The 11,653-nt window shown below is 36.4% G+C and overlaps 2 protein-coding genes and 1 long non-coding RNA gene across 7 annotated transcripts in view; all 3 read right to left on the bottom strand.

Annotated features, from left to right (window-relative positions):
* LOC107688875 (plakophilin-4-like) overlaps positions 1 to 3,937 on the bottom strand; it is a 40,803-nt gene extending 36,866 nt beyond the window's left edge. For all 3 annotated transcript variants that reach the window (XM_016486703.1, XM_016486705.1, XM_016486704.1), the window contains exon 1: positions 3,611 to 3,937. The gene's annotated coding sequence lies outside the window, so the exon portion shown is untranslated. The remainder of the gene's footprint in view (positions 1 to 3,610) is intronic.
* Positions 3,938 to 5,487: 1,550 nt separating this feature from the next.
* LOC107688922 (uncharacterized) lies at positions 5,488 to 6,857 on the bottom strand. The gene is made up of 3 exons (XR_001634280.1): positions 6,774 to 6,857; positions 6,554 to 6,657; positions 5,488 to 6,381 (listed from the first exon to the last, which is right to left on the bottom strand). It is a non-coding gene; the product is annotated as an uncharacterized LOC107688922 (long non-coding RNA).
* A 148-nt stretch (positions 6,858 to 7,005) lies between these two features.
* The window catches only part of cunh7orf57 (chromosome unknown C7orf57 homolog), an 8,690-nt gene continuing 4,042 nt past the window's right edge, over positions 7,006 to 11,653 (bottom strand). For 2 of the 3 annotated variants that reach the window (XM_016486753.1, XM_016486754.1), the window contains exons 5-8: positions 10,017 to 10,128; positions 7,561 to 7,643; positions 7,341 to 7,444; positions 7,006 to 7,168 (exon numbers count right to left, since the gene is read on the bottom strand). In XM_016486753.1, the coding sequence (XP_016342239.1) occupies positions 7,116 to 7,168; positions 7,341 to 7,444; positions 7,561 to 7,643; positions 10,017 to 10,128 (352 nt within the window). In that variant the 3' untranslated portion in view covers positions 7,006 to 7,115. The remainder of the gene's footprint in view (positions 7,169 to 7,340; positions 7,445 to 7,560; positions 7,644 to 10,016; positions 10,129 to 11,653) is intronic. The other variant, XM_016486755.1, reaches the window with a different exon arrangement.

Genomic DNA, 11,653 nt, shown 5'->3' with positions numbered 1-11,653 from the left:
AAATATTTCAAAATGTTACTGTTTTTGCTGTATTTTGGATCAAATAAATGCTTAATAAATGAAGAGAATTCTTTAAAAACAAAGAAATCTTACAGTTCAAAAACTTTTGACTGGTAGTGTATGTTAGGCTATAGTTTGAAGTTAAAGATATTAATATTAATTAGGTGAATCTGAGACGATTATTTGACAGTGATTTCACATTTCTTGTTTGAATGAAGGCTAAATACAAATAAAAGGTGAACATTAATTTATTTGTGCTGTTTTTTTTTTCTAAAATATTATATGGTTTTATATGAGGTGTCATAGACTTGGCAAATCAATTTTTCATAAATTTGAATATGAGATCTTACGTTTTTTTTAAATAGTGTTCATATCGGTATCGGAATTATATCGTATCGACCGAAATTAAGAAATATACCGTGATATAAATTTTGGCCATATCGTCCCGCCCTACGCTACATGAACCTTTTCATATAAACTGGAATAAATTTAATCTATTAAATAACAGCAGAGTGAGCGAGTTTTTGGATATGGTAAGATTAAACTTATTTTAGTGAATAAAGTACCACATTTCAGCTATCATTTTGTTAGGGTGGGTAACGTTACACAAAATGTTATTTTATCCTTGCTTCTAGAAAATCCTCAATCTATATGCTTTCTAACAGCTTCATGTGGCCGTAAACATTTAATTTTAACATGGCTTTAAGCACTATGCATTGTTAAAAGTTTCACTTTCACCGTGACTAAGCCGCTAAATGTGGTGTTTACATGGATGAATTTACCGTACGGTACGAACCCAGAGTCTCCGCATCAAGTAAGTGAAAAGACGAGCATCTTCCATCTGAACACTTGTGTTGCATTTCGGGGAAAAGCAAAAAACATTGTCGAACTACAATATAAAATGCAGGAAACTATTAATTCTACAGTTAATTGTACTATATACTACGACTGGAAAATACTGTAAATTGATAAACTGTTTGGTGTGATGACGTTTAATGTCTCCGACAGTGCCTGTAGTCCCATTTAGCAACTTGTTAGCAACCGTCTTTTTTAAGAAATGTAACAGTTTTAAAAAATCACGAGTGGGGTGTAACTGGTATCTTTTATGTCGCAGAATAAAATGTGAAAGTATCTTGACCTTGTGTGAACCACGGACCTTATTTCAGGGGATTTAATCAAACTCCCATTCAAAAAACCCATTGACTCTGGGACGATGGAACCGGAAGTGCTAAAATGCTAACTCGCTTCCGGGTTTCTCCGGGCCTACAAAGTGATGTCAGAGTTCCACCACTCTATTGTGATGTCTATTCTAAGCCATTATATAGTGATTCACAATTTATCCAGAATATGCATATCTACTTTAATGGGAATGGATTTAAAAGCAAAACAAGAGAGGGTTTACTGTAAACAGCTAAAGCACAGCACACTAATTAAAGTAAAAAATATTTCAAATAAGAAAAAAATATCTATAGTCACACTCACAAATCAACTAGGCATCGACACCTAACTAAAATGCACATACATGTGTGTATAAACACATATTCAAACATTTTAGAAAAGGCAACATCTTGAGGATGACCAGGCAGTCAATGCAAACACTTGCACACATATTCATGACCAAATAAGCTGGATGTTTATGTGCAATAGTGATATCCAATGTCTGACTCAATGGTCATGGTCTGCAAAGGCATCCTCCCTCTATGTTCTAAACAACAATGGCATCTATTCACGCGTGATTTTGTTACCACATATTTGTCATTATGCAACAGAAGCTTGAGCTCCAAGATGTTTGCCTGAGGTTATGGATTATAATGTTGTAAATAATGTTCAGATTCTTGCACAGACTGATCGTTTCACTTCATATATTGCCAGTGGCCACAAATATAAATTTTGTGCTTCCTATATTGGCTTTTTTGACTCTTAAAGCGACGGCACCTGCAGACTTACATATTATGAATAACCAAGGACCATGGTTTCACCTAAAAATCATCTTTAGTGTTCTATGAAGAAAGAAAGCCATCATCTTCAATGGCCAGAAAACTTTCATTTTTGGGTGAACTATTTAGATGAACTAGTGAATAAAATGCAATAATCAGCTATTTGCTTTAGCACATATGCTTTGTTTGACATAACATATCAGCATAATATACACTAAGTTGTTAGAAATATGTATAGGTGACGTAGTCAAGTGATGACGTAAAAGAACCAAAGAAGCTTTTTTTAATGGGTTTGATGAAACGAACCATCCGAAGGAACCGGTTCACGGAAAAGAATCGGTCTTGCAAAACACACACATCCATACATAATCCAGTGACTTAAAGCTTATAAACTTCATAAATGGCAGTAGCCCACTGTGCAGGCATTTACAAGAATAAAATCCAAAATTCACTTTAGAAGTCCTTAAAATCCCCACCCACCTCCACACTGGATTTACCAGGAGTCTGCTGTCAGTCAGAGCACCGGGTTTATATACAGACGAGATGAGGGGAACAAGCAAACCATCCTATTAACCGTGATGAAGTAATAAACTGTTACTTATTGGAATCATCTGACATTGTGTACCACCACCACTTACGTCTGTCAGAGAGATCATTCTGTCACTTCTAATGAATAGCGAAACTCGGCCTTGGTTATTTCAAATGCACATACACACACAAAAGTCCCTGGGATGCTTTTTCAGACCATGTAACATGACAATGCAGTGTAAAGACAGCTCGGGTCTCTGAGGAATACATCTTACTGCATCATGATGCATTGTCCCTGCAATCTTTACATACTGTAATTGTGGACTGCTCAAAGCAAATCACCGCACAGCAGCAATTACATGGTGCACAGCAGCAAACCTGCATTCAATCTAAACTCTGGTCAATATGATGAGGCAGCTAAAACTGCAACCACACTGCCATTACAGCCCAGACTGATTCAGACTTCTAGATTCTGTCGAGCTTGAATTAGTAGAGCAGGAGTTGAAAGCAAGGACATAGAGGGATGCTCAATTATGCATTAAGAAAAGTGTCTAAAAGATGGTCCAGCCTGAGTCCCAGTGACAGCATATCAGTCGTAATGGAGACCAGCCTACTTCACAGGCTGTGGGATACTGGACTGTAGGATGCCATAACACATGTCATCAAGGATTCTAATTAATGTGACTAAATAATGCAACATGCAATGCATTGCCCAGGTTAGAAGATGATGAACAGATAGATAAAATGCGCCATGCAGGGACTGATGATGGACCTGAGATGTTGATGGGAGGTGTAGGTATGTCGATTAGAGGTGGAAGCGACACTACACCTGCTCAAGTTATTCAGCTTTATGCATTAAACAATGCCATCAATTATATAAGTGTAGCTATAGTACAAATGCATATTTTCTGCACAGTTAAACACTGCAATGAAGAAAGGCAGATGGAATGAGCTTTAAAGCAGGCATCGACAGAAATGCAAACCGCTTCTCCGCTTGTGCACTGACCACCTCGTCTATTACAGCTCAGTTTTGAAAATGACTGAAGGAGAGATGCACGAAATCTGCCGATAAATGACAAGCAGCGATGCGCGCGCCAGATGTTAGCAACGCTTCATTGGAGCTGCGCGAAATCACCAGTACTTACCGCAAAACCGCCGAAATGCAAATTATTCGCAGAGATCGATAAATCCATTTGAATCACTGGATAACATTCTTTCCAAATGTGTTTTCACGCGATGAACGGGCGGCTCCGGCTGGGTCTCGCGCGCTTCCATGGGCAAGAGGGTCAGAGCGCGTGACGCAGCCGCTCCACATAGAGAGACGCTGTTTCAGGGCATTTAAATGTGTTGCCATGTAGTCGAACAGGAGTTGATTCAAAAATATGGAGTTCCCATCGAAGTACGTAAAAAGGACGGTTACGGAGCGAAAACAACAAGCCCTAAATGGTCACATGAGTGACCATCTGCTTATAGTGCGCATAAACGCCCACAAATTGGTTACTTTGAATTGCTTGATATATGTGTTCAGTCTTCTATTGGTTGGATTTATGAGTATTCGGGTTTAACAAAGTCCACATAACTTTGGGGACAATAAATATTTTGTATGATAATAAAAACGATTTTCTTGAGGCTTTTTTTTCTCGAAATGAACATTAGACAACATTGCCATCGTGTGGATAAAAGGGCATCTCCCATTGGGAGTGATCTAAGTGCTTCTGTCAGATGATATAACATCTTTCACTGCCCGATCAAATATTAGCCTGTATTATATAAAGCTGTATCTGTAAATAAATAATAATAAAAAACTAGGCTTCGCAATTAGTTTAGCTATTTAATTAACACAAAAGGCAGTCTAGAAAAAAAGAGAAACATTTCCCACACATTACGTGATAACAGTTAAAGAGGTGCAGGGTAAGCAAAATACCGGTTCTGCCAGATGGAGCACCAAAGCTTTTTGAGCTCAGTTCCGGACTCCTTCTGCTTTACCCATCAGGTGCTTGGACCTCATCTTTTAGCTTAAAGGAGCGCCTCTTCTCATGTTCTGCCAACTAGTCACACACACTGAGTCTTGGACCTGTTAGAAGCCAGCCAAAGTCCAGCATTCAGGGCTGTTATGAGAACCTGTGGGACTATTAGTGTTTTTCAGGCGTCTCGTCGGTCACACTGTCCATACCTTGCATTTCAAGTCCATCTTAGTCTATCCAAAAGGGCAGTGGATCCCGGCAGTATTATGCATACAAAATTATGCACTGTTGTAAAATTGAACAGGTACTCCTGTTTCTTATCTCCTCTGGTTTCTTCAAATGCTATAGTGATTTATAGTAAACACTATAGTGTTTTTGAACCATACTATAGTAAAGTGCATTATACTGTATATATTATAGTATTTACAACACTTTGTTAATGAATGCTACAGCATACTGTAGCATTAACTATAGTTAACTGATAAACTGTAATAAATACTGTAGTATACTTTAGTTTTTACTACAGAAAACTGTAGTGTATTGTAGTATAATATACCCTATAGTTGTAGAAAACTTTTTTCAACTTTTTTTCACAAAAAAAAAGATTTGTATTTCAACATCAAGGATTAGGATCGTGTGACAGGGAAGACTGGAATACTGGCTGCTGAAAATTCAGCTTTGCTATCACAGGAGTAAATGACATCTTAAAATATATTAAAGTAGAATAGTTATTTCAAACTGTAATCATATTTCACAATATTACTGTTTTTGTTTTTAATCATATAAATGCAGCCTTGTTGACTTATTTTAAAAACAAAGTGTATGTCTTTTCATATTACATTAAGAAATATTATTACTGTTGTTGTTTTTGATTATTATATTCTCTTATCTATTCATTATTATTTAGCATCAAAATGTTTGCCTCTTTTTGAAACGTTTGTACACCTAAAAGTCTGAAACGTAGAAGGCATTTTAAATAAAAATTGAAAATCTGTAGAGATAACAGTGCATTCAACCTGTGAAACAATGACTACAAACAGCAAGTATTTTATGCACATGCAAATTTATTCAGTCATCATTTATAGATAGGAACTGACAGCAAGTGTAAACATTGTTTTCAGAAGGAAGAAACATTAAATTATACAGCGTAGAACACCAAAACAGCTGAATCTCTGGTTATTATTTACTATCACATCAAAACTAACAACAACAGACATTCACAATCGCGAACTCCCTAAACCCCCTTCCTGTTCTCAAAGTTCTCACTTCATATAATCATTTACTGTAAGGTAACCTTCTTGTGTGCTCATCATGCGCTCAACTAGCTAACTACTGGGCTGTAAGAACACTCAAAAGTGTTCAAACAAGAGACTTACTGTAATGTATAAACCAGCCATGGAAAGTGTAGTAAGAGTTTGCAGCTTACACATTTTGTCATATCCATTGACAATGTGAGGTGAGAAACAGCTGTTTAACGTGGCATAGGTATATCCTATCTGTCTATGTGTGTGCTATCTTTAGTTTTCTTAAGGTTTTGGCACATTATTGCGCCATGATCACCAATGTGCAAGTGAAGAATGAATAGTATGAAAATCAGCTCCTTGGTATCAATGCTTCATGCATCCAAGATGTATTTTGTGGTGCATATACCCTGTAGATTTCATTTAGGGACTTACAAATATTCCTTCCTTCTAGGGGTATAGTTATCCTGATCACAAGCACCATAGATATGTGAGCATAACACAAACAAGTCATTTAGATAAAGATGCAAAATGAGAACAATCAGATGACTAAAAAGTGTTTTTGCATAAAGCAGAGTGGGTGGTTGATTCAAAGGAGCTAGTGGATACGAGAGAACAACAATTCATGAAGAAGGGTTTTAGCTAGGGGACATCATTTTTATTCCAGTTCCTCCTCTGGTGCAATGGTGCTGGTCTGCTCAGAGGTAATACCTAAAATATCAAAGGCACACAAGTTAGTTTTACAATTATAGAAATAATTTGACATGCTTTAAGAATTTCATACCAAGCAACACTGCAGCTGCCTCCTAGTGTACGTGGTTAACGATGCAACACAAAACTCAAACCACTCATGATGTTATAATAAAAAAACAGGAAGTCTCACTTGAAGCATCATCATCATTGAGAGATTTATTCTCTTCCTCAACATAACCAAAACTTAAAAGTTTGGACATGTTCACTGGAGCTGCCCCCTTCTTCTCATGGGAACTGTAGAGACAATTATCAAATACTTATACACTAAATACATTTCAGGAATTTAATAATTGTTTTTATTGTGAATCTGGAAAATAATGTAGAGGCTAAAAATTTAAAAAGAGACATACATCTTTTTGAACTTGTTGGCTTCCACAATCTCTTTTTGGCTTAGGGAGAGCTTCTGCATCTCCGATGCAGCATGAATTACATTCTGTGTAAGGAAATAAGATGTTTATAATTTTAGGATTTAACAAAATGATCCACAATTTAATATAATGGTATAAAATGCTACTAATGAAACTTTTTATTAATTTTTATTATTTTGATTAATTCAAAATTCACAATGAATAATTCCAGATGACTAAAAAGTGTTTTTGCATAAAGCAGAGTGGGTGGTTGATTCAAAGGAGCTAGTGGATACGAGAGAACAACAATTCATGAAGAAGGGTTTTAGCTAGGGGACATCATTTTTATTCCAGTTCCTCCTCTGGTGCAATGGTGCTGGTCTGCTCAGAGGTAATACCTAAAATATCAAAGGCACACAAGTTAGTTTTACAATTATAGAAATAATTTGACATGCTTTAAGAATTTCATACCAAGCAACACTGCAGCTGCCTCCTAGTGTACGTGGTTAACGATGCAACACAAAACTCAAACCACTCATGATGTTATAATAAAAAAACAGGAAGTCTCACTTGAAGCATCATCATCATTGAGAGATTTATTCTCTTCCTCAACATAACCAAAACTTAAAAGTTTGGACATGTTCACTGGAGCTGCCCCCTTCTTCTCATGGGAACTGTAGAGACAATTATCAAATACTTATACACTAAATACATTTCAGGAATTTAATAATTGTTTTTATTGTGAATCTGGAAAATAATGTAGAGGCTAAAAATTTAAAAAGAGACATACATCTTTTTGAACTTGTTGGCTTCCACAATCTCTTTTTGGCTTAGGGAGAGCTTCTGCATCTCCGATGCAGCATGAATTACATTCTGTGTAAGGAAATAAGATGTTTATAATTTTAGGATTGAACAAAATGATCCACAATTTAATATAATGGTATAAAATGCTACTAATTAAACTTTCTTTACATGCGATTAATTCAAAATTCACAATGAATAATTCCAACCAGCAATAAAAAATAAATGTCACAAATGCATCATTAATACAAAGAAAGATGAGAAGCATGAAGGCAGAATAATAAATGACTAATAATGCAGTAAGATGATTCAGTTTCCGGAGTAAAAGATGAAAATGATAGGGAACGAAGTGAGAACCCCAGATCTAATGTTACAGGGTACAGAGCCATAGCAACAGTCATTTGAGTCAGTGTTCTAAAAGAACTAGTTCTTTATAGTTAAATTTCAAACTGGTTTTTACATTTAAAAGTCTTTGTTCAGTAACCTTAGTACTTTAAAGTATCTGCTTTCAAAGTATGCAACCCTAACTTGACTACAGCAAATTAGTATTTTGTCTTTACAACTAAATAGCCACATAGCAAACAATTTGATCAAATTTGTATGCCTAAAGAGTCACCATGAAAACACAGAAGATACACTATATGGACTACACTATTGGGACACCCCTTCTAATGAACAGGTTTGACTACTTTAGTCATTTCCATGAGTACAAACCTTAATGGTAAAGCATATAATGATATTCTACGGAATTGTGTGCTTCTAATTTTATAGCAACAGTTTGGACAGGAACCTTTTCGATTCTAACATGACAATGCATCTGTGTATAAGGCAAGGTTCAAAAAGAAATGATTGATTCAGTCAGTGTGGAAGAACTTGACTGGTCTGCAGAAAGCAAAGTCCTAATCCCAGCTGAACACTTCTGGTGTGACTTTAATTGCAGACCTTGAGCCAAAAACTATTCCATCTATAGCACACCTGTACATACAATTTATTCTTTTTTTTTGTGGTTTATATTTATGCATGTGTATTTTATTCACATCTCACTTTTATTATCTGTGTGTTGTTGTTGTCTCCGTGTACTGGAAGCTTGTGACACTATAACAAATTCCTTGTATGTGCAAACATACTTGGCAATAAAGCTCTTTCTGATTCTGATTCTGATTCTGAAAAACCAAACACCAAAGACTTGTGCTGGGTACACACCACAAGATAATCAGGCTGATTTTGGGCCGATTTCTCCCCTTCCGACAATCCTAGGTAATGTCCCGATTATCTTGGTGGTTCTAAAGATTATCTTATCAGATTTTCCTGTGGTGTGAGGTGTGTTAAGAGTGACTGAATCTGCTCGGAAGAAAGTCGGAGGCGCCCCGATCGCGAATCGTAAATATTCAACATGTTGAATATTTACGATCAGAAATCCTGATGTGTGGGGGGAACATCACGGCCCACCACACACTATAGGAGCAAAAAGCATGTTTGTGGTCTCTCACATTTTGAAGATCTTATAAGATTTTACAAATCTTTTAGTGTGTACCCAGCATTATACATATGGGTAGAGTCATTTTAGACACTTCCAAAGCTGTTGCAACAGAGATGCAAATACAATTTTTAAATACATGAATCTATGTTTCCATCTATGTTGCCACAGTTTTGGAAGTGCCTTTTTCTGTTCTAAAGAAGGGGTGTCCCAATACTTTTGTCCATATGTGACCCTGGACCACAAAAGCAGTCTTAAGTAGCACGGGCATATTTGTAGCAATAGCCAACAATACATTGTATGGGTCAAAATTAGCGATTTTTATTTTATGCCAAAAAACATTAGGATATTAAGTAAAGATCGGGTTCCATGAAGACATTTTTTAAATGTCCTACCGTAAATATATCGAAACTTCATTTTTGATTAGTAATATGCATTGCTAAGAACTTAATTTGGACAACTTTAAAAGCGATTTTCTCAATATTTTGATTTTTTTGCACCCTCAGATTCCAGATTTTCAAATAGTTGTATCTCAGCCAAATTTTGTCCTAACATCCTAACATTAACATCCTTATTTATTCAGCTTTCATGATGTATAAATCTAAAAAAAAATGACCCTTATGACTGGTTTTGTGGTCCAGGGTCACATATAGTGTATCTTGTGAAAGTCCTATATATAGTCCTATGGGAGAACATGGTCTGACCATATCTTTATCCAAAGTCTTCATGTCAACCATTAAGAAAATAAAAAGCAGAATCACAACAATGGAAAACAAAAACAACAGCATGCAGCTTGGAGTTTTTACTCAAATGATTCAAGTGAAGATTTCTTCACTAATATGGTTTTGCAGGTGCATGGCAAGAAAGAAAGATGGCAACTGAAAGATTGTTTGTAATATGGCAGCAGGAGGAAGTTATGGGAGGGTTAAATAAGTGATGGCTATCACTGTCTTTGCTGATCCATTCACCTTTTTACCAGAATCCCAGGCTGAACAGTTATCAGTTCCAAAAGGGGCTTCCAGGTGCTGTAAGACCTCTTTAGACTTGCTGTTTCCATCAGGGGTAGTTGCTTCACTGCTGCTGTAAGCATAAGATGCCATGATTGAACCCCAGTTTCACACCACCATACTGGATGAATTGGGGTGGAACCCTTTTTCTCTACACAACCCTATAATTCTTCTGAGAGAAGAATGTAGGTCCTTCATGTCACCCTATTGAACTGCTTGAACATTCCATGCTGAAGGAAAAGTTCATCCAAAAATGAAGCATTTCTAAAATATTTACTATCCTCACACCATCCAAGATGAAGATGTTTTTCTTTGTTTGTTAGAGAAATTTAGCATTACATCATTTGCGCACCGATGGATCCTCTGCAGTGAATGGGTGCCGTCAGAATGAGAGTCCAAACAGCTGATAAAAGCATAACAAGAATCAATAATCGACATGTCTCGAGATCATCAATTAACATCTTGTTAAGAGAAAAGCTGCGGGTTTGTAATAAACAAATCTATCATTAAGAAGTTTTAACTTTTAACCCCTTTAAACCGTCGCCTCTAGCCTAAAATAAAGTCTATAATCCTTAATGATGCTTTCTCTAATGAAAAAGTCTGTCGCCCGGTGTCCTCTCACATTAAAATCCACCAAGATATTTGTTTAGAACTGTTTGGGGCTGTTTTCACTAGGGATGCACCGATACCACTTTTTCCAGTACTCGCCCTTATTTTTGGTACTTGTCGATACAGAGTACTGATACTAGGGCTGCACGATAAATCGAAATGGAATCGAGATCGCCACATGCTTTCAGATGGAGCAGCATTTACTTCACAGAGCCGTAGTTCACTGAGAAGCTATGCAAACAGCTGTCATTATCGCAAACTATTTCTTCAATTTCAGAATCGCGCAATAAAATTGTCTGCGATTTTTTAGCGTAACTTGTCAGTGAACTACGGCTATCTGTAGTAAATGCTGCTCCATCTGAAAGCACGTGATGATGATTTCCTACAGAACCGGCATTACTAACAAATTGCGCATGACAATCGAATTCGATTAATCGTGCAGCCCTAACTGATACCAATATCTTTATTGCATTTGTACATTTTTTAAATATTGGGTACAGAAACCAAAAGAGTATGTATAATGTTAGTTGGTTAACTTCATTTATCAAATAGATACAGTCAAACCAAAATTTATTCAGACACCTTCAACATTTCTCACATTATCACAGTTTATTCGCTATAGTTTAGAAAATGGTAATAAAATATGACAAGAACTCAAGAGTTAAACTGTGTCAGAACAAATTCAGCTTGATAATGTTAGATAACTTTGATAGAAAGGTATGTAATAGATTACAATCAACCAAAAATTATTCAGACAGCTGTTAGTATGACAGTATTTACACAACTATCAATACTTAGTCGGGCAGCCCTTAGCCTTAATGACAGCCTGTAGTCTCCTGGGCATGCTGTCACCCAGCTTCATGTAAACCTGAACTTAAATTTTTTTTCCCAGACTTGGTCTGAATAATTTTTGGTCCCAAATTTGTATCAGTTTTACGGGTAGTCCACAAGAGGACAGTAGTACAGCCTAGCGCATTTCACACAGGCTG

The sequence above is a fragment of the Sinocyclocheilus anshuiensis genome, unplaced genomic scaffold (genome assembly GCF_001515605.1).
Source record: "Sinocyclocheilus anshuiensis isolate Anshui unplaced genomic scaffold, SAMN03320099.WGS_v1.1 scaffold101, whole genome shotgun sequence".
NCBI lineage: Eukaryota > Metazoa > Chordata > Actinopteri > Cypriniformes > Cyprinidae > Sinocyclocheilus > Sinocyclocheilus anshuiensis.
The sequence above is the reverse complement of the archived record's forward strand: the minus strand, read 5'-3'. Positions and strand labels throughout refer to the sequence as shown.